Source organism: Drosophila melanogaster, chromosome 3R, assembly GCF_000001215.4.
Source record: "Drosophila melanogaster chromosome 3R".
In the NCBI taxonomy this organism is placed as follows: domain Eukaryota; kingdom Metazoa; phylum Arthropoda; class Insecta; order Diptera; family Drosophilidae; genus Drosophila; species Drosophila melanogaster.
The window spans coordinates 10,506,697-10,531,351 of record NT_033777.3 but is presented as its reverse complement, the minus strand read 5'-3'; the positions used below and the strand labels follow the sequence as shown (position 1 = coordinate 10,531,351).

The window sequence follows — 24,655 nt, the reverse complement described above, 5'->3', positions numbered from 1 at the left end:
AGCGATCTTGGCCCGGCCGAAAGGCAAACAAATTTTGCATACCAAATGCCAAGCAGAGCTGTGTGCAAAGTTTTGTTTTCGTTTTGTTTTCCTCTCCGGCAACTGAAAAGCTGCACTTTGCATTTTAACCAGAACTTTGGCTGCGAAATCAATTAACAAACAATAAACGTTTGTTGGCCAGGCCAGACACGTATTTTATTTAAGTATCTAGAATATTAAAATGGGATCAGACACGACACAACTTCGTATGCTGGCTAACAGAGGGGGGCAAAAACACAGTACAGAACAGAACTGAAAAAATTGAAGCAATGCGTTGCTGACATTCATTGAAACGTTTTCGGAATATCTGAACGATTCCCAGCCGCCTTTGCTTTCTTTCTGTTGCAGTGCTGATAAATTCCCGAGCCTTTTCATTTTCGAACTGCAATGTTAAGCACTCGGGCTTAAACCCAAAAAGCCAAGCCGAAAAGCTGCACAGAAAAAAAAGTAAACTTTAAAGTTGAGAGAAATTACAAGCTACTTACGAATAAATAGCGCCCAACGATGGATCTCTAATTTTATAAGCTATACGCTCTGCTTTGTGAGAATCATGTGACTATTAAATGCTTAAAATACAGTAACGAGGTACAAAGAAGTGTCAAACTGATGGCTAATTCTTGGGTGCTATTATTTCTTTCGGTGTGCCATCAACTGCAGCGAGTGCCACCCAGCAATCGTCGACAGTCACCGCATCAACTTAAGACGATTATTTATGAACTGCTCGGGGGGTTGGGGATCCTACTCTGGAATCGAACTGAGACTAAGGCTGAGACCGAGACCGAGACTGGAACCTGGGAAGTTGGGAAGTTGGTCTGGTGATGGCCGTTCCAGGACACTGACATCCAGCGAGTAGAGAGAGAAGGAGCTGGCCCAAAGGAAAGAGACGGGCAACGACAACAAACCCGACACCGACACTCTGTACAATGTACCAATGCGTGTTCGATGACTTAAATGACAAGAAGAACGCGTTCATTGCGAGATGCCAAGGCTGCAATTGAGCTGGCCAACCTCAAAAGCCGAGTTCACAAAATACTCTCAGCCATGTCATTACAAACTGACTAAATGACTTCGGAGAGATGAGAGGAAGAAGACAGAAATCAGAAATACTTACGTATTGCGATTACTTTTGAGTTATTTTTGTTAGCGATATTAAGACCAACATTTTGATGGATAAAAGATAATATTCAACTGGTCCCAATCCCAAAAGTATTAAGTTTAGCAGGCTCATGCAAAATTATCTCACAGATTGAATATTTTGTTTATGGATACCTTAGCCCGCGAAACGAGATTTGCATAATGCCCCCAGCGAAATCATAAAACGCTTCGAAAACAAAACCCCCTTCGCCTAACAAAAAATAAAATGATTTGCGTGCGAAAAAGCCAAAAATAAAACTGAGAAACAAAATTATTGGCGAGCTCGAAAAAAAGAGGTAATAAAATAAAATGTTGAAACCGAAACGGGCTTCATCTTTTGTTTTCTTTGGGGCTGCATTTGATGTGCTCCAAATATTTTGGACTCACACTTGGTGCTGATTCCACAGGCTTCACATAGTTTTGATTGATTGCCACCCCTTCTGTTCCCTTCTGCGTGTGAATATATATTTCATATTTTATAGCCAGTGAAATCCGACATAAAAAAACAACGATTTGCGGTCAGAAGTCTGCACGAAATTTTTCAATTTTTTTTTCTGTTTTTGGACTTGAAATCTTGGGTTTGGGTTATGAGAAGATTTATTGTAGTCAAGTTTCCGAGATATTTGGGTCTCGGGCAGGTTAATGTTGCACCCGAAACAAAAAAAAAATGTTAAACAAATAATTAACTAATTTTTGCATTTTATCTCTACTTGCAGACAATTTCGGAACGAGTGCAAGCGGTAAGCTTTCTCTTTATAATTGTATAATTATTATTACCAATGAAGTGGGGCAAGCCCCCAAAAATGCCACGCCCCGAGATCAGAGTTCTTGCCCAGAGTTTTGGCAAAATGGAGAAACTGAACGAGAGGAATGACTGAGGAATGTCTGCCCATCTCTGTTCCGCACTAAACTGAAAATTGTAGACTTTGAGATGCGGAATGACAGGACCCATAATTATAATCGCGCATAACCCATCATCAGTTCGGTTCAGTTCGGTTCGGGCTTTTCAGTCTTTAGTCTTCAGTCTTTAGTTTTCAGTGCTCAGTGTTCAGTGTTCAGTTTCCAGATCCCTTGATTTCTGGTCTTTGGTTCTGGCTTTGGCTTTGGGGAGAAGGAACAACTAAATGCCAGGGCACATATAAATTTTGTGATTAAGAGCCATCTTATCATTATTATAGAGTGAGCGCACGCTCGGTTCGGGTTGTGACTCTTGAGATGGGGCCAAAAAGGCACTGGGAACCTGGGTGGGGATGTGAAACAAAAAGGCTGAAAAAAAGAGTGTACATCTGTATACATTTATATATATATATATATATATATACATATCTGTATATAGATTTATATGTGTGTGGGGAAGAAGAAATACCAAGCCAAACACTCACACACGATGAGATATTTCAAAATGTAGCCGTGCGTGAGTGCGGGTCGGATTTTTCGATTTTCGATGGGCATGGGTATGGATATGGGTATGGGTATGTGTGTGCGCCCCTCGCAGGCATTATAGGATTTAGTTTTTGGGATTTCGATTTCTCACACAGGGAGCGGGGTCGCAAGAAATGTGTAGAACATATTGTTGCTGTTGGGTTGCGTTTCCGAAGATTTCCTGTGAAATACTTTAAGCCCAGAGCCTCCATCTCCAACTCCACTCCATTCGGTTTCGGTTTTTGGTTCTCTGGTTTTGATTCTGATTCCGATTCTGATTCTGTTTCGGCTTCGGCTTGTTTTGTTTTTTTTTCTGTGTTTTGGGTTAAACATACTTGAAATTCTTGTTTCAATTTCGGCTCCGGCGGATGGGGGCCTCTTGGTTCGTAATTTAATACGCTTTCAAAATTAAGAAAAATACACACATCTACCAAATACCAAATCGATATGGCCGGGTAGGCCCCAAAGGTCACAGCCAAAAAGATTCAAATTCGAAATTAGTAGGGAGAACATAAATAACGGCGAACAACAAATACCGCACTCCCCGCCTTAGAAAAGTGTGTTTTTTGTCTATTTCTTGAGTTGGTTTCGAGTTGGAAATATTTCATTATTATTGGACAGTTGCCGAGCGGCTCAGAGATTCATTTCATCTGATCTCCCATCGCATCTGGGTTCTTAGGTCTTTTCTTATATTTTAATTTATGCTGTCTGTTACTTAACTTGATTTGCATATTCTCAAGCTGGAGGGTAGAATAAAATCGACTTGTATAGTCGTTTTTTTTTTTGTTTTTTTTTGCTTCTCGTTTTTCAATCTAATAAACCATTTTGTTGCTAAGTACAGCGGCTGAATAAATGCGAATTTTTTGCTCACCCTCACTTTGAGTTTTTGCACTTTGCTTCCCGTTTTCTCTTTCTTTATTGCACGCCCTCTCGCTCTCTTTCCCTCGGTCCCTCTCTTTCTGGCCAGACTTTTCCCCTCCAATATGGCCGACAAAGCTGCACAAAATGGGGTAACACCAACATACAGAGAGAAAAAAGATTTTCACACACAGGCGGCGGAGAGTAAGGGAAAACTACAGGAAATTACCAGCAAAATAAAAAAAAAACGAAGCGAAATCGGGGAAAAAATGCAGCAAATGTTTTCTTGTCTTCATGTTTTCGTGACTGATGCGTTATAATTTTCAGGCTGTTAAAAAAACATTTTCTGTGTGTTATTAACAAAAAATGTATGCAAAAAGCAGCGGGAGGAAGCTGAAGAAGAGGAAGCACAACAGCCCCAATGTCTGGGACCGCCTTGAATTTGGCGCGTTGTCTGCGCCACAACTGCAATTTTGATGTCAGAAAAACTGAACTGCAGACGTTTAATTTTTGCCTTTTTCTTTTTGCCGGGCTTGTATTTTTATTTGGTTTGGTTCGTGTGCTAAACGAAATTACACGCTTATGAATTGCTTAATATCGTGTAGCACCAGGCATAGAATAAAAAATGTGTGGGTAATAAGCCAAAAAAAAAAAAAAACGGAGCAATCAAATACGAGTCACTCACCTGTGGGTCCCACATCTGATATCCGAGTGTTTTTTTTTTCCATTCGAAAAGGTGTCAATGCGAGTGCATAAAGAGTAATGAATACCTGAAAAGCCAAAAACAAATTAAACCCGCTGCCATTAATCTTCCCGGCCAACTCCCTTGGTGGCAGATCGACTCCAGAGCTCGGTTTTCAGGCAGTTCCTGTCCCGGTTTATTCTGGGACTCGAAAACCTGGATACGATCCACCAAAGGCAAGGTGAGATGCATTTTAACATGTCTCATGAATTCGAGCGGATTGAGTGCACAGAAATCTTGTCTTGCCGCCATTTGCATACGGCTTAAAAAAACAGAATACAAAAAAAAAAGAAACACAGAGGGGTTCATAAATTTGCCAAATTTGACAATTATGCGCATTAATAATAAATAAAATTGACAATAATTGAATTTGAATAATTTGATTTTGCATATGGGATGGAGTGTTCGAGTCGAAAACAGAGACGGCAACTCCATATGGCTAATCTGCATTTAAGGCGGTGCTCCGTCAGCTTTTTTCCATCTTTCTTCAACCGCTTTTTCCTCGTAGGCGTGAAAACATGTGTTGGCTTTTGGTCTGTTCCTCATTTTGTTTTTTTACTGGCTCGGCCTGGCGTGGAATTTTAATAAACTTTTTCGCCAGCCAGTATTTGGGTTTTCTCCTCTTTTCCGATTCTTTTTTTCTGTTCTATAAGCCTATTGAATGAACTCCAGCATCAGCATCAGCCTGAGAACCCAAATCCAAAGAGTCCAAGGCGAACCGCAAGAATCTGTACGAAAATAATGAGGCATGAACATGTTGCAGCATCGCCAGACTTTTTTCCTTTGCAACATTATTATTATTATTTTTATTATTATTCCCCTTCCCCCTCCCAGCAACAAAAGTTGCCGGCCAAAAACAATGCAACGAGCCGACAATGATGATGGCTGTTGGTTGTTGCTTGTTCCTGGCCGGCTCAAAATATTGCAGCGGATCACACAAATCCTCCATAAAAAGCCTCCTCTCTATAGATATATATAAGTATATATATTTATATGTGTGTATATATATTCGTGTGGGGATGGCAAAGCCGAAAGCTAAAGCGGCTTTTGTGTTAATACTTCAAACTGTTCAAACTGTTTTTTGTGCCTGCCTGGGAACAACAAACACGAAATCGAAAAAATCACAAAAAATGGCCACAAAAATTGCTATTGACTTTGGAGTCTGGTTTGCCATATGCCTGAGCTCTTGTAGTTGTTCTTATTGACTTGTTGCCGTTTTATGGCGTTGCGCGATTGGGTGATCCATCATCATTTTGCGGCCTCCGATAATTTGCAGTTTATTCATGTTTTTCCCTTTTCGATTCGCACATGAAAATTGCCAGGGAATTCGAATGGGCCGATTGGAAAACCCTGGGCGTTTAAAATGCTGTAAATACGCGTTGGAAATATTTTTTAATATATGTTTGATATTTTAACATATCTTGTCTTTACATGAATTATGTTTAGAAGTACCTATTATACGTTCTATAAGCTCGTGAATTATTGGACTGTTTTCGTTTTTCCGCTGTGCATCTATAACTCACAGGCGATTGTCAAACCGAGCAAAGTCAAACTACGCTGATTATTCCATGTTTAATTAAGCCATTTGCGAGTGGCACTTAAGCCTTATTAATTTGCCGATCGTATGCATATCACTTAACTGGTCGCCATCTAAACCGAAATGAATTGCTCGTGTTTATCACTGCGCCGCGGAGATTCAATAAAGCGTTTTATAAACAATAAATGCCGGGCCATAAATCAGCCAAGTCGGGCTTAAGGCCGCTCGCACATGATGGCTAATAAGCGGGCTAACACCTTGGGGGTCCACAACTCGAGTGTTTACTGTACAGCCACCCACTTGACAAGCGTGTGATGAACGTGATGATGATCATGACGACGATGACGCCCTTTCCAGAGCTTTTGTCAGGCGCTTCTGTTTTGTATTTCCATGTATTCCTCCTGTTTTCTCTGTATTTTTTTTTTTTTTTTTTTTTTTGTGTGTTTTCTTCTCTGAAGTGGCTGGCTCAAGCGCAGCTTCTTGGCCAACACTTGAGCCACGGTTTTCTCGAGTGTGTGCCAAGCTGCAGCTGACGACAAATGCTGCTTGAGGGCGTTTTCGGCCACCCAGGGTGATGGCTGATTTCTTTTGACATGTTTTGAATTCAATTAACCGGCCTAGACCGCCGACGCTGTTTATTATCATATCGGTCCAAAACTCAATTAGTTAGGCAGCCTGAAAAAGCGAAAAATACTCGTCGAGCCAATGAGCTTAAGCAGACTTCCGCCATGCTACTACTCGTTCCCATTGGAAAATGATTGACAGACGATTGGCATGGATTTGTGTAAACAAACGGAAAACTCTGCTGCCGCCCATCTCCACCCACCTAGTGGAAAATGGAAAGTTTTCTCCGTGCGGGGTAGCATTTGGCGTTTCTCAGTTGGTGCGGGCAAAAGTTTATTTAAAAACTAATTGAAAACTGCTACGATTTTCCCCCTCCCCAAGCTCCTTCTGCTCCTCCAACCCCACACAGTCAAGTAGTTTGGAAATATTTTGCCAGCCAGAGAGGGAAAATATCTATAGCCCTCACTGTCTATCTCCATTCGCTTCTCGTCTGCTGGAAAAGCAATTTTGTTTGTTTTTGCTGCTGCAACTTGACGGGTGGAAAAGTGCATTTTGTTATTGAATTTTATGCAGACGGTACAAGAAACGGTTTTAGTTTTGGCATTATATAAATAGAAATTGTACACAGAAAATAAGGATAGATATTTATTGATGTAAAAAATAGGCTTCAAGCTTCTGTTTTCTATCTTTCAAAATAGCTTGTCCTTCGGTGTGCAGCACAAAAAACCGGACTAATTGAAGTTACTAAACTTGAATTTAGTCGGATTCTTTGGGGCTGCTGGCTCTGCAAAAATCTTAATCAATCGGGCAACTTTCCACAAGCATCTCGAAGCATTTGGGGTTTTGTCAGCTTTACTCTATAATTGCATTCTGGGGGAAGAAGTCGGCAGGCGGAAGGAAAAGGAAAAGCCAGCAGGAAACTAAAAATGTTTTGTATGTCCGTATAAAGGAAAAATCGCAAAATTTACTGCAAATTGGAATTTTGCGCAATTGTAGAAGGCAGAAAAAAATGAGAGCAAAAAGAGTGCTCCAAAAACAAACATGAAAATGTGGCAAGCAAGGCAGACCAACTGTAGTTCTTTTTTTTTGGAGCTCCTTGCAAAAATAACAACACACACAGCGTATATAGTATATATATATAAGTGTATATGTATTTATATGTCTGTCTGCGTTTGCGTCTTTGGCTCCTGCATCCTTCGTCCTTTAAGCCAATAATAAATAAAAATGCCAGTTGGAATGAGTATTTGTGTTTGTGTGAGCCACCCACGAAAATTGCCCTGGCATCAAATTTATTTCCACCTCCCCACGCCCCAAAAAGCACACTTATTGGGAATCGAGCGGGCACCATAAAGTGCACAAAGTTATAGTGAAAATTAATTAAGTTTTGCGCTGCGCTTAACAATTCAATTAAAAGCAAAAATGCAAGCGCCTTTATCGCGTACAGCGAAAAGCACTTTGGGAAAAAGCTACGAAAACGCACCGTCCTAATCGGTTTTCCCCCCTTTTGCCCCTTTCTGGCCCCACTTTCCTTGTGCAACACGAGTGCCCTTTCAAGTGGCACAAGTGCTTTTGCACATCGTTATTATAACAATAATAAGCGAGCCAGAAGATGCGGCTCTGGCCAAAGATTAATTGTGGTTGGGTCTCGAAAACGAACAAAAATAAAGTAAAGAAAATGGAAATGGGAGCACACACACCAAAAACACCGCAAACCGAACTTGGAGTCGGCGTAAAGTGCAATCCACTTGAAGGAATTTACATATCACCAGCAGATACCAGATACCCGGGCCATGCCTCCAGATCCCGAGACGAAGACGACCCATCTGCATCTCCAGCTCCGACCATCCTGACCATCCATGTTGCAGGCAAATGCATTAATCAATTTCATGTTTTCTTAAGCGCGCGCCCGTCGCGATTTGAGTGCCTCTTGGGGCAGTCGGGGTGTTCGGGGGTGCAACGGGTTGAGATCCCCCTGCCCGTCCCCCCCCCCTGAGTGGAATAATCAATTTCGAGGATCATAAACAACTTTTAATGAAGTTGTTAAGTGCCAGCAGCTAGTTTCTTCTCCGCTCTTAGCAACTAAAGTGCAGCTCACAGTGCTCGATGATAAGCTTTGTGTGTAATGGACGCCAACTTCTTGGCTTTCATTTGGCCAGATTCCGTTGGCCAGCTCGGAATGTACTATATGTACACATACACTATAGGCCAACGCATTTCCATAATTGCTAAATTATGCAAACAATGGCGGGAAGTTGGGGGCGAAAGGCGCTAGAAAGGTTCCAACAAGTGATTGTTTTGGGAACTTCTTTTGTTTACGTTTTTCGGTTTTTTCTTCCCTCTTTCTGGTAAATTAATTTTATAACTTTTCCGGTTTGGTGTTCCAGTGATTTGGTTAGTGACTGTATTTTTACCTGAGAGCCCGTAGTTTCCCTTGGGTTCCTCATTGAATATTAAGTGATAAAATTATACTAATATATATTTATTTGAATTTAAGAGGAAACTATGTATATTTTACCAGCTATTCCCATTACAGAAATGTGGACTTGAGATCTTCTTAATTTTCTTTATCAAAATCGAGAGCATAGAGTGGTCTGCCTTTCTTCAATCGAAATTCCTCTGGTTCTGTTTGGATTTTCGTATTTTTTATTTGGTCTGCTGCCATCAGGTTTTGTTTTATGGCCTATTTGGAAAATCCCCTTCCCCCTTCGCTTTCTGACTTTTCTGACCACTCGCCAAGCGAACGTCTCCATCGGCGACTAAATTAATCAAAACGAACTTCCGGTTTACGCAAAATGGCGTGAAGTCTGCCACCACCATTGAATGCCTGAGTGTTGTTTGTATCTAGGTGTGGCTACTGTGTGTGAAAATTAATGAATGAGTTAACTGAAAAATTAATAAAAAGCGGCCAGAGTGAAGGTGGAGCGAAAGCAAATGCCAAAGGTGTTGTGCCAAAGATAAAGTATGGAAAATTTATGAAGGAATTAAGCGAAGGCTACCAAGTTAGACATTTGCCGGTTGGGCAATATTTGTTTTGGGCCCCCGAAATCTGATGATCATGGTCGTCTTCGTCGTCATCCTCATCGTCATCATCATCATCATCATCATCATCATCATCGTCGAGGAAGGAGCGTGAAATTATGCAATCCATGGATGGTTTCTGTGGTTCGAGGGGGAGTTGGTTTCGGTCTGGTTTATTTTGTTTGCATGTGCGCAGCGATTCGGGCTTCCTGTTTGCTGGCATTTGAGTTACTTAAGTGTAACTAAAACTTTAAGTAAACACACAAATAATATACTTAATATTAAACAAAAATATACATAGTCTGGGGAGATCCAGTGATGATGATGATGAAAAGGAAAGCACACAGGAAACGCCTGGCCAACGAGATTTTTGGGCCTACGAGGCAAACAAAAGATAAAAGCCCGGGGAGTTTAAATTAACCAAAAATTATGCAGGAACATTACCAAAAGCCAAAGCCACAGCCCAAGCAGCAGGCCTGACAAATATTAATTTTGTTTATAAACAAGTCTTGGAAGCCGAAAAGCAGAGCCCAGTCTACTGACCTGCAGTCACAAACAATGTCATCCATATGATTATCGTTACGACCGAGTGGAGTAATTTTATGCCCACTTGACAAACAGCCATAAACCAGAACAGCAAACACAGAAGTTGTCTTGGAGCAGTAGTAGTCTGCTCATTTTCTCATTTTTGGGGGTTATGGCATAGTCTCGTAGCATGTAGAACTCTGACAATATTGACATAGGCCTCGGAAGATTCCCCCAACTATGTAGCTACAACACACCACTCACTTTTCTCTCATTTTCCACAATTTTCCAGGTGATGCCAGCAATGCCAGCATAGGAAGTGGAGAGGGCACCGGCGAGGAGGACGACGATGCGAGCGGCAAAAAGAACCAAAAGAAACGTGGCATTTTCCCAAAAGTAGCAACCAACATATTGAGAGCGTGGCTGTTTCAGCATTTAACGGTGAGTAGCAAACAGTAGTGCCCAAGTACCAGAGTGCTAAAGTACCAAAGTACCGCACTACCATCATTTCCACCTCCGACTTCTGGCCAATGGCTTTCCGGCACGTCAGAGATGTTATCGCGATCTCGGTGGGAATCCCTGACTGGCTGGGGGCTGGCCCCACCCACTACAAACTAGCAGCTAAGCCAGCCCCAACTCTGATAAGAATTCGGTCTAGATGCATAGCGCGAAAATCATGTGTACTAATCGGAATTGTTTAAAAAAGTTATTATTCATGTTGTGATAACAGTTCCGAAAAATAAGAACCTCCAAGAAGATTATTTATTAAAGTAGTCAGAAACTATAGGTATAAGCAGAGAATTAAAATGGGAGTATAAATAATACAAAGGGAAGTAGTGTTCATTCATCAAAAGAAAATATTTGTAAACTGCAAAAGTATAAATTATGTATACCTAACAGTGTAATCTCTCAGTGCAGCTATTGTTTTATTTTCATTGTTTTTTCCAACGTGTGGCAGGTTGATAAGATTACCGCATGGGCTCCAATGAATGGCCTGCGTCAATGGGCGGTACAGTGGGCGGGGAAAAGGAAAACACAGTCGAGGGGCCGGGGAAAAGCCTGCACGATGATGTAAACGATAGCAGCCAGGGAAGGCGCCATTCGGAACCTTGATTATATGGCCATTAGGGTGGGAAATGCAAACAAGATTGTGTGCTGTACTCGATCAGACTGAAGAGTCGGTATATCCCCTGCCATCGCTTTCAACTGCCTAATCCAATCGCAGAGCACTCAGTCTAAGGCCTAAGCATCCGTTTGGCCATTTATCCATTTGAAAATATACCCTTTCGGACCTCGGCAGCTTCTTTGCCCGGTCATCGCGTCCAATTAGATTTCCATTTTGGGGCCATCAAAGAGCTCGGCTAAACGGCCTCCAAATGCGGCACTAAAAACAAATTGCCAATGGCAATAACTATTCAAAGCCAGAAACTGCAGTTCAAAGTTCCTTTTTCGGATACTTCGGCGATGCCAAACGGAAGTCCAGTCCAATCCGCCGGATGTGTAATACAAATAAACAGATTTGTTATGCGCCACTTTATGTTAAGCAACAAGAAAAGCTACGTCAAGGGAAAAAGGGGAAAAGCCAAGGTGGCCAAGGGTTGAATATGCGGTTGAGCCAAGTGGCCGGCAAACAAAACTATAAGATTTTATGCTGGACGGGTCAAGGAAGTTCCAACTACGTTTTTTGGCCATTAGTTTTGGGGATTTTTTGTGAGTCTGCTGGCGTCGTAACTGCGTATGTAAAATGATAGAAATCTTAATGGAATTTTGGTAAGCGAGTGTGTGCGACCAAAGCTAACGACCAAAAGCTGACCAGTGCGATAAGCCAGCGAATCGGAAATTAAAGTTGAGGCTGCGTTTCTGGCCCAAAAAAAAAAAAAAAAAAGAAAAAAAACATCCAAACGTTTTAAAATACCACCCCAACCACCCCCTTGGTCGAAAAGTAAAGTAAACGGAAGAAGCATTAGCCCAACCACCCCCATTTCCCCCAAACCCTCGGTGACATTGATGAATTGCCGTTTAAATCAGCGCATCACTCATGTTTGCCCAGCGGCAGCGTCTCGACTTTCACAGCCTGCACATCCTCAACACGCAGATCTTCATCCACATTCACATCGACATCCACATCCACATCCTTGACTGACTCCGTCGCCCCGGCTTAATGCCATTAACAGTTTTTCAGCGCATTAGGGAAATTGTTTTTCTTCCACGCCGAAATGCGTTTGAAACTTTAATTTCGTATTCAAAAGCCCTTCGATTTTCGCATAATACAATGATTGCCAATTTGATTTATAGGCCTGCCAAATAATTAACTTAAGGACCAGCGAACCTATGAGTGATTATATTCGGAAAGTATCGAATGGAAAATAGAGCGAATTGAATAATCGAAATGCAACGCTTCGAGTGATTAACATGTAAAATGCAGCCCTACCCTTTCCGGTAGATCAATCAAATACACTTTGACATAGCCAGCTGCAATTCAAGACCGAAATAAGTTAACAATCATAATACGAAAATATACATAAAACCAAATAAAATCAGTAACAGAGATGTCGCATAATAACCATCGAATACTCGTAAGACAGGCCCCAAATAAGACCGCAATGATGGTGCTAATGAAGTGCATTCTGGAAAAAAAAGGGGGCGGGGTGCTTGGGGCCGGGTTAACTGACTGGCCAACCAAAAAACAAAAGGCAGACGCAGACGTCGGCTGCAACAACAACGGCAACAGCGTACATTGAGGGCATTGCATGGCTGGCTTGTTGTTGCTTTCGGGGCTGATTGCCGTTGCTGCAGAAATGCATGTTGTTGTTGCTGGTTGCCATAATTATGGCGGGCGCGCGAATATTTTGTTTACATTTGGCGCGCACTGCAGACAGGCAGCAACAACAGCAGCCAAGGCAACGGCAGCAACACCAACACCAGCAAAAACACAAAAAAAAACAAGAAAAAAGGCCTCATTTCGCGTGCTCCGCCTACTCGAGCTGTTAGCCACATGTGTGTGCAGTTTGCTGTTCTCAGTTTGCCCATATGCCCCAGGTCCGCTTCCATTCTCCATTTAAAGCTGCCCCCCCCCCCTCTTCTGACCAGCGAAAAACCCTCCCTCACCAGCAATTTTCTTCCGGCTGTCTGCTATTGCCGTTCTGTACTGTTCTGCTTTTGGGCCTACATTTTGGCGTTGCCGTTGCAACGGGCAACTTGCAACCCCCGAAAAAAAGTGCGGAGAGCGCGAAATGTTAAGCCGTGGCAAAATGGCCAAAAGGAAGCCATAGAGGGCGGTCGAAGAAGACTGGCGGGAAGGGTGGGGCAGGGGCATTAGGTGCAGTCGCGATGAAAGAGTTGCATTGTTGTCAGCGAGTCATGTTGCAACGGCGCTTAGTGTGTGGCATGGTTCAAGGTGCCGGCTCAAGACGAATCTGCAATGCGCTGCACAACGATTTAAGCATTCAGATTAAAGAATGCACTCAGTACATGTGGTACTCGTTAGATAACTATTTTTAAAAATATTTATATCTTTGAACAAGGTATTTTGAAAAGACTTAAATATCTTGTGCTACTTATTTACCGTCCCACTAAAACGTAGGGCATCTTCTTTCCGGCCACGCTGCATATTATTATGATTTTCCGCCACAACACTTGGCGGATGGGGCAGCATTGCGATTATTGCTGGGCCTTCTAGCTCACCTTATCAGTGTGGGCTGTCAAGAGAGGGTAGAGACGGAGAAACACTCATTTGGCTTTGCTTAGACTGGAAAAAATCTGTATAATGGCCAGCAGTCGCCTTTTCTTCGCTGTGGCAATGCAATTTTCACCGCTGCAATTTGCTGCCAACGTGGTTGTTGTTGCTGCCGTCGCTGTTGCAAGTGTAGTTGGTGTTGCTGCAGTTGGCGATGTTGCTGTTGTTGCTGTTGCCGTTGGCTTGTTTCACAAATGGCGTCGCATTTGGCGTTGTTAATGGCGTCGGCATCGCTGGCATCGCTTGGTTGCCCGTTGTTGGTGCCTCATGTGTATGTTGAATGTGGGGTACAGAGACGGTGAGTGCAAAGCGGGACCTGACTTCTTGGGCTTGTTGTGCCATGTGTCACGGCGTTGCAGTCATGTTGACATCATTGGGCCCAGGTCCAATTAAATGGGGGTCTCTCTCTCTCTCTCCCTCTCTCTTTGGGGCCCGGGCCCGTGGGCCTTCCACTTGTCAGCAGGGGGAGAAAAGGAGTAAGTAAACCCCAAGCCCCCCGCCCAACACACTCCACACACATCAGTGTGCGATGATTGTTTTAAATTCATTTGCCAAGTTTAAATAAACACACAACAAAGTGAAAATATGCTGGCAAAAAAGTGGAGCGAGTCAAGTTGCCACAGGGACGGAAGACAGCAGACAGAAGGCAGGAATCACAAAAAAGAAAGAGACGGCCAGCCCAGCGATAGAAAGAGACGGAGCGAGTGACTAGGGGCCGGGGATGGGGCGACAACTTAAAGGCGTGACAGTAATTAATTATTTTGTCGTATGGTAAATTAATAAACCAAATGGACTTTGTTTCTACTTGACATGTTATGCACTCTCTGCATATCCACATGCATGCATTTACCCACATGTGTGTGAGTGCGAAATGCATAATTGCTTTCATTAGTCTAATTGGTGCAACAAAGTGCAGTTGAAAGAAAAACGCTTAAGCAGACAGAGACAGCACGTCCGGGGCAGAGGGAGACGGGCTGCTAAGCTCTTGGGAGTACACTCATGACGGAGAGTAGGCGTTGAAAGAAAAGCTTTTGCAAATGATATATATGCACTTGTGATCCCCAAGAGTCGGGCAAGTCAACGAACTTGACCTGCCAGATATATGTATAAAGGATTATACTCAGTTGGGACAAGTCTGTCGTATTTATAGTTGCTAAAGAAATCTATGTCTTGTGCTGTGATGTTCTGGGTAACAAAGGTAATGGATTTAGTTATGATCTTATTCTTGGCACTGGTGATTAATGAAAACGAAAACTTTTGGGCTTTGGAAATAAAATATTTATTTGATATTAGAATACTATTTGTAAGGTTGCCGTATACGGCTGATTTATATTTTGGCTTATATAACCTTCCCTCTGCAGGCATTAAATTTCAAAATATATGTTATTCCCGAAGTTGGACTCTCAATTATTCGGAGTTCGTAGACCATTCCTTTTCCCCATTGACAACCACAAAGTTGTTCCTGCTACTGCCAGATGTCTCGGCTCGTGTTGGCCACAACATCAAATCAATAACCAGGCTCCACCTGCATCTAGAATCAGCCAAAGCCAAAGCCACCCACCCACTGCCTGCTTTTCTTGTGAGAAAGCCATCTCTGCAAATAGATGTGCGCCACAAAGTATGCTATAAATTCCATTTTAATTTACCTGCATGTAATTTATGCCTTCTGACTTCTTGAACATTTTATATGGATGAGAAAACGAGGTGCAGCAGCAGTTGCGATGGAATGAGGCAACATTGCCAATGGCATGTCCATTGTATTTACATGGCTCCTACGTTTATTTGTCAATACGCAAATTTCATATAGTATTTCGTATCTGGCAGTTTTGTTGTTGCTGGCCGAAAGTGCGGGCGTGTCAGGCTGAAAGTCCTGGCCTCGACAGGACAGCAAACAACTATTGCCGCCGGGCAGGACTACAACTTGGACTTTGGACAGCAGCAAGACAACACGTAAAATTTATTAAACACAAACAATAAGGCAAATGCATTTAAGGAGCCCACAGCTACACAGCTACACAGGCCAAGCCCTCGCTGCTGCAGGACAACAGCAGCAACAGCGGCAACTAAATTGCATTACAGCCGGCCAGGACATGCCAGCACACAGATAGACACACAAATACAAGGACACAGACGAAGACAAGGATGTGCAGCGTTGCACATTTCGATTGGAATGGCCCCGCCTTATATGTATAACCTCTCTGTGTCTGTGTATGGGTGACAGTTCATACATTTTTCGGGGCCGACCGTAAATTGCCAGACATTTTCTTAGACCAGTGCAACGACAAAATTGCATTTGCAGACTGCGGAATGGGATCCCCTTGAATCACAATTATCGACTGGTGACGAGTGGCCCAAAAGCTGCAGGAACCGCCCACAGCTGCCGGAAACGATTGCGGCCAGTCGAGGGTTAAAACACAAAGGCTCCTTCGTCCTTCGAGCACGCGCACAAGCATATCCCGATTTTTCGAGGGCGAAACAAAGCCAAAATCATTTGACGGCAACTTCCGCTGAGCGGAGATCCTTAGAAATAATTTTTTGACAGCCGCCAGGTGACTGGTTAAACCCTTGCCTTTAATGCACTGAAAAAATTGAAGTATGCTAAAAAGCTGCTCTATGAGTAGACGTATACACAAAATTAACTTCTTGAGCCATTCAAAAATGTTCGGATATTTTCTTTCCCCTGTAACAGTCGAAGCAGCATTAATGGAGTGAAATTGTGCTGCGATCGGAATCATTGAATCAACAATAAGTGCACAACAACTAGGCAAATAAAAGAAATTGTAATAAGCGCCAGGGCAGCCAGCCGATTAGATTAGCTGCTGGGCAGCCATAGGGGTTAAGGGGGCGGGTCGCCTGTCCAGGGGGAGTGGCACTTTCACTTTAGCCAAACTATTTACCCACTGACGCCACTGTGTCGGCGGTTCGACTGCAAGATTTATGGGAAGTGGACTACTCGTTGGCATTTGTTTGCCCATTTGGCGCTAGACACGCGCTCCAATTGCACCGCCCCACCTCCCTTAACCCACACCATGCGGTCCGATTCCCCGTGCTTAACCCCCTAAGGTAGCGGCAATTGAGGACACTTTGAGTGGCACTGCTGATAAGGAGGACGCACTGCAACCGGTCCCCTGATAACACCAAAAACACCCGAAAATGCTGCGTTTCAAGTGCAGCCATCCACGCGGGCTGACAGGTTCCCATTCGGTTTTATTGCGGCCATGATTGATCGATTGTTTGGCCGGTTGGCTAGATAGATTGTAAATAAATTGGGCACTGCAACAGTTTGCCCAGCTCCGAAATTTGTCAGGACAGGGTTTTCCATATTTATTCCATGTAAACAACTTCCATTTAATATATGTACAGTACTAAAGAGAAAACTTCAAACACGCAAATATAATATTGTAATCATATCATTTTGACATTTCCTTTCAGCATCCCTACCCATCCGAGGACCAGAAGAAACAATTGGCCCAGGACACCGGCCTAACGATACTGCAAGTGAATAATTGGTGAGTATGCCGTCAGAGATCCGATCGTATCGGATCAGATATCCTTTCAAACACACAACATCATAATGTGGTAAACGACGCCCTGGGCTGTCCATTACTCACACGCTTTATTCCCTGACTTGACCGTAAGATTCCACTCGCAACCAAAACCAGAGCACACACACCAAGCACACCGTATGAGAAAATAATACTATCTGGCCGAAAACAAATTTATAAGCCAGCCCACGCCAAGGAAATAGAACCTGCCACAGGTCGACAGGCAAAAAAGGTGAAAAGAATGTGGCAAACAAAATTATGGGCCCTGCTCATAAGGTGGGGGAAACTGAAAACTGGAAATCCTAGAGATCCCGGAGTGCATTAAGCTTGGGATACGTGGCAAAGAAACGTCTCCTGGAGACTGTAACTTCATCAAATTTTGCACATTATGCGACAGCAGGCAGAACTTGACACTCGGCAAGCTGAAAACTGCAAAATGCAGCCAAACTACAAGATGCGCAAATAGGAATGGAGATGGAAAAGCTTTTCAAGCAAGTTAAAAGCGCTGCTGAATCTTTTATGCAGTTTGCTCCGACGTGGCCTGGGTTCACTTGGGTTGGCTTGGCGTGGAATGCTTTTAAGCTAAGACAGGCCACAATAAAATCCGGCGAGAAATGTGTGAGAGCTGTGCCGCCTGGCAGGCACTCAGCTCAATTAAATTGAATTTCGCGCTCACCGAAGCACACTCCAAATTAACAAATACTATGGTATCCGAAGGACCCTGCCCATCCGATTCGCTTAGGCACGCAACACTGCGTAGAAAGGTCCTGCGGAAAAAGGAAAGCCGAACTGGGGAGGAGTGGAGTGGATGGGAATGGAATGGACGGGGGAACCTTGGCAGAAAATAGCAAAATAAAATGTTGACACTTTTGGTTATTTATGGGCAGGCGGGCAGGACACCTTTTGCCGAGCAAGTCGGTCCGAGCGAGCAGGACACTAATCCTGGGGGAATATCGCATCGCCCCCAGGACTATAGCTCTCTAAATGTGTATTTATTTTGCGCAATTTGAGCCGGCAGGAACTGAGCATAAGAAGCCATTCAAATGACCAGGAGATTCTGGAGAAGTCCATTAACACCCAATAAGATGCCCAGACAGCAAAAGTAACTTTCGTAATCGAAAAAGTTTCGCTTTTTTTTCTGCTTCTGCCGCTGAGCAAGTTTTAAATATTACCGCTTAGTTACAGCTGCAGGAAGAAAAGTTATAATTATGGACTACGTACATAAATATCTTGGCAAGTGTTTGCTTACTGCTCTGAGTTATTGTACTTATCTGGACCTATATAAGAATATGCGCATAAATATGTATTCCTCTACCATTCTGCAATCATTCCAATCAAGTGCGAGGCCAGCGGGCAAATCGATTTGCAGCTTACAAGCCTCGAATCATTTGCTGCATCTTGAAATGCGAGAAAAGCGAGGCAGCGAATATCTATATGGCAGAACGGAACTCAATTCCATTTTGTCGTTTTGATAAACGATTTCAGGGCGTTGCAACAATTTCCGCCCCAAAATGAGCAAAAATCAGGGGCAGATCGCAAACGAACTGAACTGCAAATTGAAAAGTCAAAGGGGCGAGCGGTGAAATGTTCCCTTTTTCAATCCGTTTGAAGGAGGAGTTCCCAGTTGGCAAGTGCATTAACCTCGGCTAACTTGGTTTTTGGCTAATGCGAGTAGCTGTATCCATTGCCGTCCTTGTAGCTGTAGCTATACACTGCAAGAAATTTGCCTTTTTACTTCTTTAAGTATTGCTCCGAGCCGAAATTATCATGTTTTCGCTAAATCAATTCTAAAATCGAAATATATATAAATCCAAATGTAGATTGTCATTCATATTCACCAATATTTTAGGGACATCGTTCCCACTTGGGGCATTAGTTTTTCCCGGTGCAACTGTAACTGATGCTTCTGATGTTTTTCCTTTTCCCCATTTGGGCTTTTTGCTGTGTGGTTTCGTTGTTTGGCATTATATATAGGTTTTTTGTGTTTATTTATTTATTTATTTTTTTTTTTTTGAGGCCGTGTCAAAGCTTGCGGGTAACATCGTCTTGGCCAAGTGACTGTCACTCGGCCCGCCGGCGGCTTTCTGCTTTAATCATTTCGCTCTTTTTGCGCTTTTTGTGTCGCCACTGATCCTGCGGATCAACGGGCAACTGCTTATTATTTCTTATTGCATTTATTAAACGACAATCATAACCAAAGTCGGCGAGGCCCATTGATCTGGCCGTGGCAGGGCAGCAAAAAGTGTGACTCTGGCGGAGATTTGGTTTGGTTTATGGCTAAGTTGGGCACATAAAGCACCGAGGTCCCGGCAAATCCGGGCCAATTCATGCATAATTCATCGTTCCTTTTCGGTTCGGTTCGGTGTGTTTAATTAGGGAATGCCACTAAAACGATATCTTCTGTCTGCTTACAGGTTCATCAATGCGCGGCGGAGAATTGTCCAGCCAATGATCGATCAATCGAATCGTGCAGGTAACTATCGCTCTTATTCAAAATTAAATCAAAAAAAAAAAAAAATCTCCATAACTATGAAATAGCGCTTATCTAGTTAAGAACTAAGTGCGGTGAGCCGTAAGGATCGCCTCCCTTAATTTTGCCATCCATTCGAACGCAATTTCTAATTATGTGCATTTTTTCTCTTTTTCCGTTCATCCGCGGAATCCGCCTTTTTCCACTTGGCGACTCACCAACAGTCTATACACCGCATCCAGGTCCCTCCGGATATGGCCACGACGCCATGGGCTACATGATGGACAGCCAGGCGCATATGATGCACCGTCCGCCCGGAGATCCGGGCTTCCACCAGGGCTATCCGCATTACCCGCCCGCCGAGTACTACGGCCAGCACTTGTAATCCTCGTAATCCGGCCCCGACCCGGAACCGGAAATGAAACTGGAACTGGAACCAGAGAGCTCTCCGCCGGAAGCGATCAAGCCAAAATCATAGCTTAAATTTTACCACCACCCAACACTGGAGACGAACGACGAAGGAAGAAGTACGAAGGAGCTGAATACACATGGATCCGATCCCAAAACTAAAGCATACCGCGTGGCAATATCAGTCAAGTAATAGCAAACAAAAAACAACAAGCAAAGAACAACAATCGTAGTAAAATCTATACAAAATGATATTAGCTAAGCAACAGCGACAAAAACAACAATAACAACAAAAGAAACAGCAGAATCCAGAACAACAAAAAGCACCAGCAACAACAAACCACATCAAAAAGAAACCCAGAAATTTTAAAAGAAACTATTTGTGTATACCCTAAACGTAAATAACAAAAGCAGAAAAAAAAGGGAAAATAAAAGCAAGAAAAAAGAAATATTTATGCATAAACAAAAATGAAACGCTTAGCTATAAGTTAAATAAACAAAACAAAACCAGAACTCACACACACACAGACACACCGAGACGCAACACAACAATTTGAAATGCAAATTTTTATGTTCAAAGCTGCAGAGTGCAAAACACAACATTTTAAAGCATGAATTTAGGCGTAGTCCAGAAAGGATACAAAATTGAAAAGGATATACAAAATTTAAGCGACATTTCGTTCGGATTTGTTATAGATTTTAGTTTGAATTTAGGAAATGCCCCGCCCCACCAGAAAATCAAGGGAAAACCAAACCAATAGCAGCAGCGAAATTCGATCAAGTTTGAATATAATTTGCGCAATGGAAGGACGAGAGGAGAATTCTTTGCTAGTTCTTAGTTTCATTTTAGTTATGTAACAAGTCAGTTGTAGTAACGCTTTGTTTTCTTTACCTTTACGCATATGTATATGTACATACAAAACAAATCGGTAACAAACTATAGATACATACGTACATCTATGCTTAGGCGATAGCACCCTACTATATCCTACGTTTAGACGATTAATTTAAATAAATTGAATTGTTTTCTAATTTTATGCCTTGCAACACTTAAGTAAAAACGAAATGGAATTTAATTTTTACAAAAGGGAAAGATGATAACTAGAGGAGGAACATCATATGATTTGAATTTGTTTTAGAGTTTTCATTGTGTGCGGATCTTGTAGTATTATTTTCCAACTGAAGCACATGGACCGATTGAATATATATATTAATATGTATATGTATGGATTTTATGCGAGATACAAACAATACGATACAAATAATGGCATAGGCATATACATAACTCTGAATATGTATACGTAATATTAATAATAAATTATGCTTACGTTTAAACTGTACTTTTATTTATGTATTCTAATTTGTATGCGTTAATCCTTAGTTAACTATTATTATTATTATTACATTTACTTAATTAATGATTTAAATTTAACTAATTCAAGAGGATAGAATTGTACGAGAGATGATTTATTGATGAAAACAAAATGCATATATGAGAAAATATTTGAAAAAATAATCTTTCTTAGTGTTTTTATTTCAATTTTGGTTCTGATTGGTTATGATTTCTTTTCAGCGCGGGCAAACCCTATTATTTTTGGGGGATATAGACTCCAAGAGCCTTATATCCTCTCCACCCAGGATATCTTTATTTTAATTCGTGTTGGATCTTTTGGCAGACACGTCACATGCTAAGGAACTGAATTGAATTTACATTGCTTGTGAATCTGATTAATCTTAAATGGAAACGATATACGTAAATGCAGAGGGCAGGAAATCGAAATTTAAGTATTTAGTTTGAAACTTATTAACTATGAATAGATTGAAGGTGTGGAAAGCGAGTACCTATTTTGAAAATACAAACGCGAAATAAGATGGATTACTTAGCCTGCTCTTTGAAACTTGAAACTTGAGCTTCTTTTGCATGGGAACCCAACATTATATTGGCAGACACACTTAGGCAAACTCATCTTACTTCTTACCGACTACACTCGAAACAATCACTCAAATGTATACGAACTTCTCTAAGAATCCCCAAGGATGAAAACCTTATGCGAATTTTTTGCACCTAACAAGCGAAGCGATAAATTTATTTACAAAATTTTGCCTAATTGCAAATGCTGTATTTGCGAATAGAAATTGTAATTGAATTGAAGGTAAATCGAACATTTTCACAATTATACATCAAATCTATACGATATACGAGTACGAGTACGCATCGCTAGTAATTTATTAGACTATATATATATAAAGTAGTTAAATAATCGACCCAACAATTGACTTGAGAAACGTTTAAACGCAAATTGTACAGAACGCCTTAAATGAGAAACCAAAGTGGAAGCATTGAATGAATGAATGATGTATACGAGTCTATATACAGAACATAAACTATACCTAGTTATACCTAACTAAATTTTAATGAATCTCGAATAGTATATATATTACTATATATCATACACAACTTATGGCTTAAGAAACGGGAACCAAATGCAGTCGAGTCGGAAGGCAGTGAGTGATATCCCACATTTGTTGGATCCGAGAATTCCCGAGAGTTTCTTAGTATTTTGTATGAGCTTCTTTTATATGCCCCCTCAACTTTCGATCGTGGGGATGTTCAGTATCTGATCCAGACTATTGTATCTGGGGGATATGCTCGCTGCGCCGAACCGACAAAAGCTTGTAAATTAAATCAGTGCGATTGATTATGAGGGTATATGGCAATATTTGTGCGTATCGGATCGATGTGGATAAGCACCCACAATAATCCAGATAATGAGCTATACGATAAATAATACGCATTGTATATGGAAAAGACGAACTCGAAGGCTTTTTTGTTTGAAATCATTTTCGTGTCAGAATTTAAATTAAAATGTGATTTTTCTCGAAACTTTAATGTATACGCCGTAAATATTATGAATATGATTATAAAGTGCTGCAGCAACATTATTATTACCATTATGATTATTACGATTGATAAATCGATTATAAATTTACATATTCAAGTGTAATGTATGTAATAAATATTGTACATTTTTGATAACTTCCCCGTAGACTACACTGTAAATATATCGCAACATTTGCATACATCACCCACACTTAAGTACATTACACTAATTGTAGAGTTAAGTTTAAATCTAATCTAAAGCTAGATCCTAGCGATAAATGGTAAGAGACGGATAGGGAGCAGAAATGCAACCCTGAGCATAGACTAAAATGCACCAGAAAAAAATTAACAAAGGACTTGTTAAAATGGAAGAACAATTTATACAACTTACCCACGCGACAACATCACGTAAATCCAAAAGAATGAAAGAGCTAGAAATAGATAAAATCAACACACTTGCGAGAAAGAGAGAGTTGGCGAGCGAGCGAGCGAGCGACACAGAGCACTAGAGTTAGAAAGGGAGAGCTAACTTAGTAGTGCGAAATCCAGAAATTAAATCAATAAAACAAAAGAAAACTCTAAGAAGTAAAAACTATAAATATATTTATATGGAGAATTGAATTAAATAAATGTTTGTGCGTGTAAAAATTAACTTTAACTAAATTGCTAGACTTAAAAGCCAGAATGAATTAAATATAAATATATTGAAAGGAAACAGTATCATTAAATTAATTAACTAATTGAAGCTTCTATGTAAAGAACTAAAAACCAATTAACGAATTCCTGAACCTGTTGGCGCCACAAATCGCCAGGTAAATGGCGTAGGAACAACAAGGCCGAAACAGAATATGGGGAAATATTGAACATAATTTTCAACTGTAATAAATTATGAAATAAAAGATTATGAAAACCAATCGTGAAAGTCTTTTTGAATTGTCTTGCATGTGTTCGTGTGTGTGTGTGTGTGTGTGTGTGTGTGCCAGTAAACGGGTTCACGGCTTGACCTCTGACCAGCCTGGGAATGGGAAATCCTGGCCGTCCTGCGTCCTGACAACTGACGTGGGTCCGTTCGCAATTTGCCAGCTGTCAGTTGGCTGGCCCTCGAACTCAAGCCCAACTTTAACACACTGCGGAACCCTTAGACCAGCGCCAACTGACCCTGCTTTCGACCCGCTCTTGACCGTTGCGTGCCCCTTCAATTTGCTCTGGCCAATATACTATATATGCTACATACATACATATTTCTTCGGCGCTTCTCGACCAATATAATTGAACTATAATTGCCCCGAAATGTTCGTGCGGAGCACGCTTCATCTGCTCCGACATCCGCCCAGGCTTTCGTGATCGTTTAGACCCGGCATTAGCCGGCGTTCCGAGTTGGTGTGAACCGAATGCACTTCTTCTGGTCAGTGCACTGCGAAAAACGAACTCATGTAAGTAAAATGTTCCAAAATGTTCATTTGAATAACATTCGGCCACATTAGATCATGCTTTATGTTCTTTAAAAAATCATTTCTTTTACACCATTTTATTAGCTCTATTTTTTATAAATTAAATATTACAAAATCCTTGTTTTTAACAGTGCTGCTCCAAATACCATGGCATTCTCTACTTCATTGGGTTGTTATTTTTTGGCAGGCACTGCTAATGCCAATCGAGTGGCACCCGACAACAGCTGCGTGGATTTCCACGCACTCGCCCCTAGTGGCTGAAATGGCCAAAGAAATTCAATTAATATTAATTAGCCAAGGTGTCGAGCTGGTGGCTCTCCCGCTG

General features: G+C 41.7%; 1 protein-coding gene and 1 non-coding gene across 3 annotated transcripts in view; both read left to right on the top strand.

The window, feature by feature from the left end:
* The window catches only part of hth (homothorax), a 132,008-nt gene extending 108,217 nt beyond the window's left edge, over positions 1 to 23,791 (top strand). The window contains exons 10-14 of one of the 2 annotated variants that reach the window (NM_057228.5): positions 1,890 to 1,913; positions 10,132 to 10,280; positions 17,008 to 17,084; positions 19,535 to 19,593; positions 19,815 to 23,791. In NM_057228.5, the coding sequence (NP_476576.1) occupies positions 1,890 to 1,913; positions 10,132 to 10,280; positions 17,008 to 17,084; positions 19,535 to 19,593; positions 19,815 to 19,975 (470 nt within the window). In that variant the 3' untranslated portion in view covers positions 19,976 to 23,791. The remainder of the gene's footprint in view (positions 1 to 1,889; positions 1,914 to 10,131; positions 10,281 to 17,007; positions 17,085 to 19,534; positions 19,594 to 19,814) is intronic. The other variant, NM_057230.6, reaches the window with a different exon arrangement.
* mir-4944 (mir-4944 stem loop) lies at positions 18,219 to 18,347 on the top strand. Its single transcript, NR_048368.1, has one exon. It is a non-coding gene; the product is annotated as a mir-4944 precursor RNA (primary transcript).
* Positions 23,792 to 24,655: the final 864 nt, after the last annotated feature.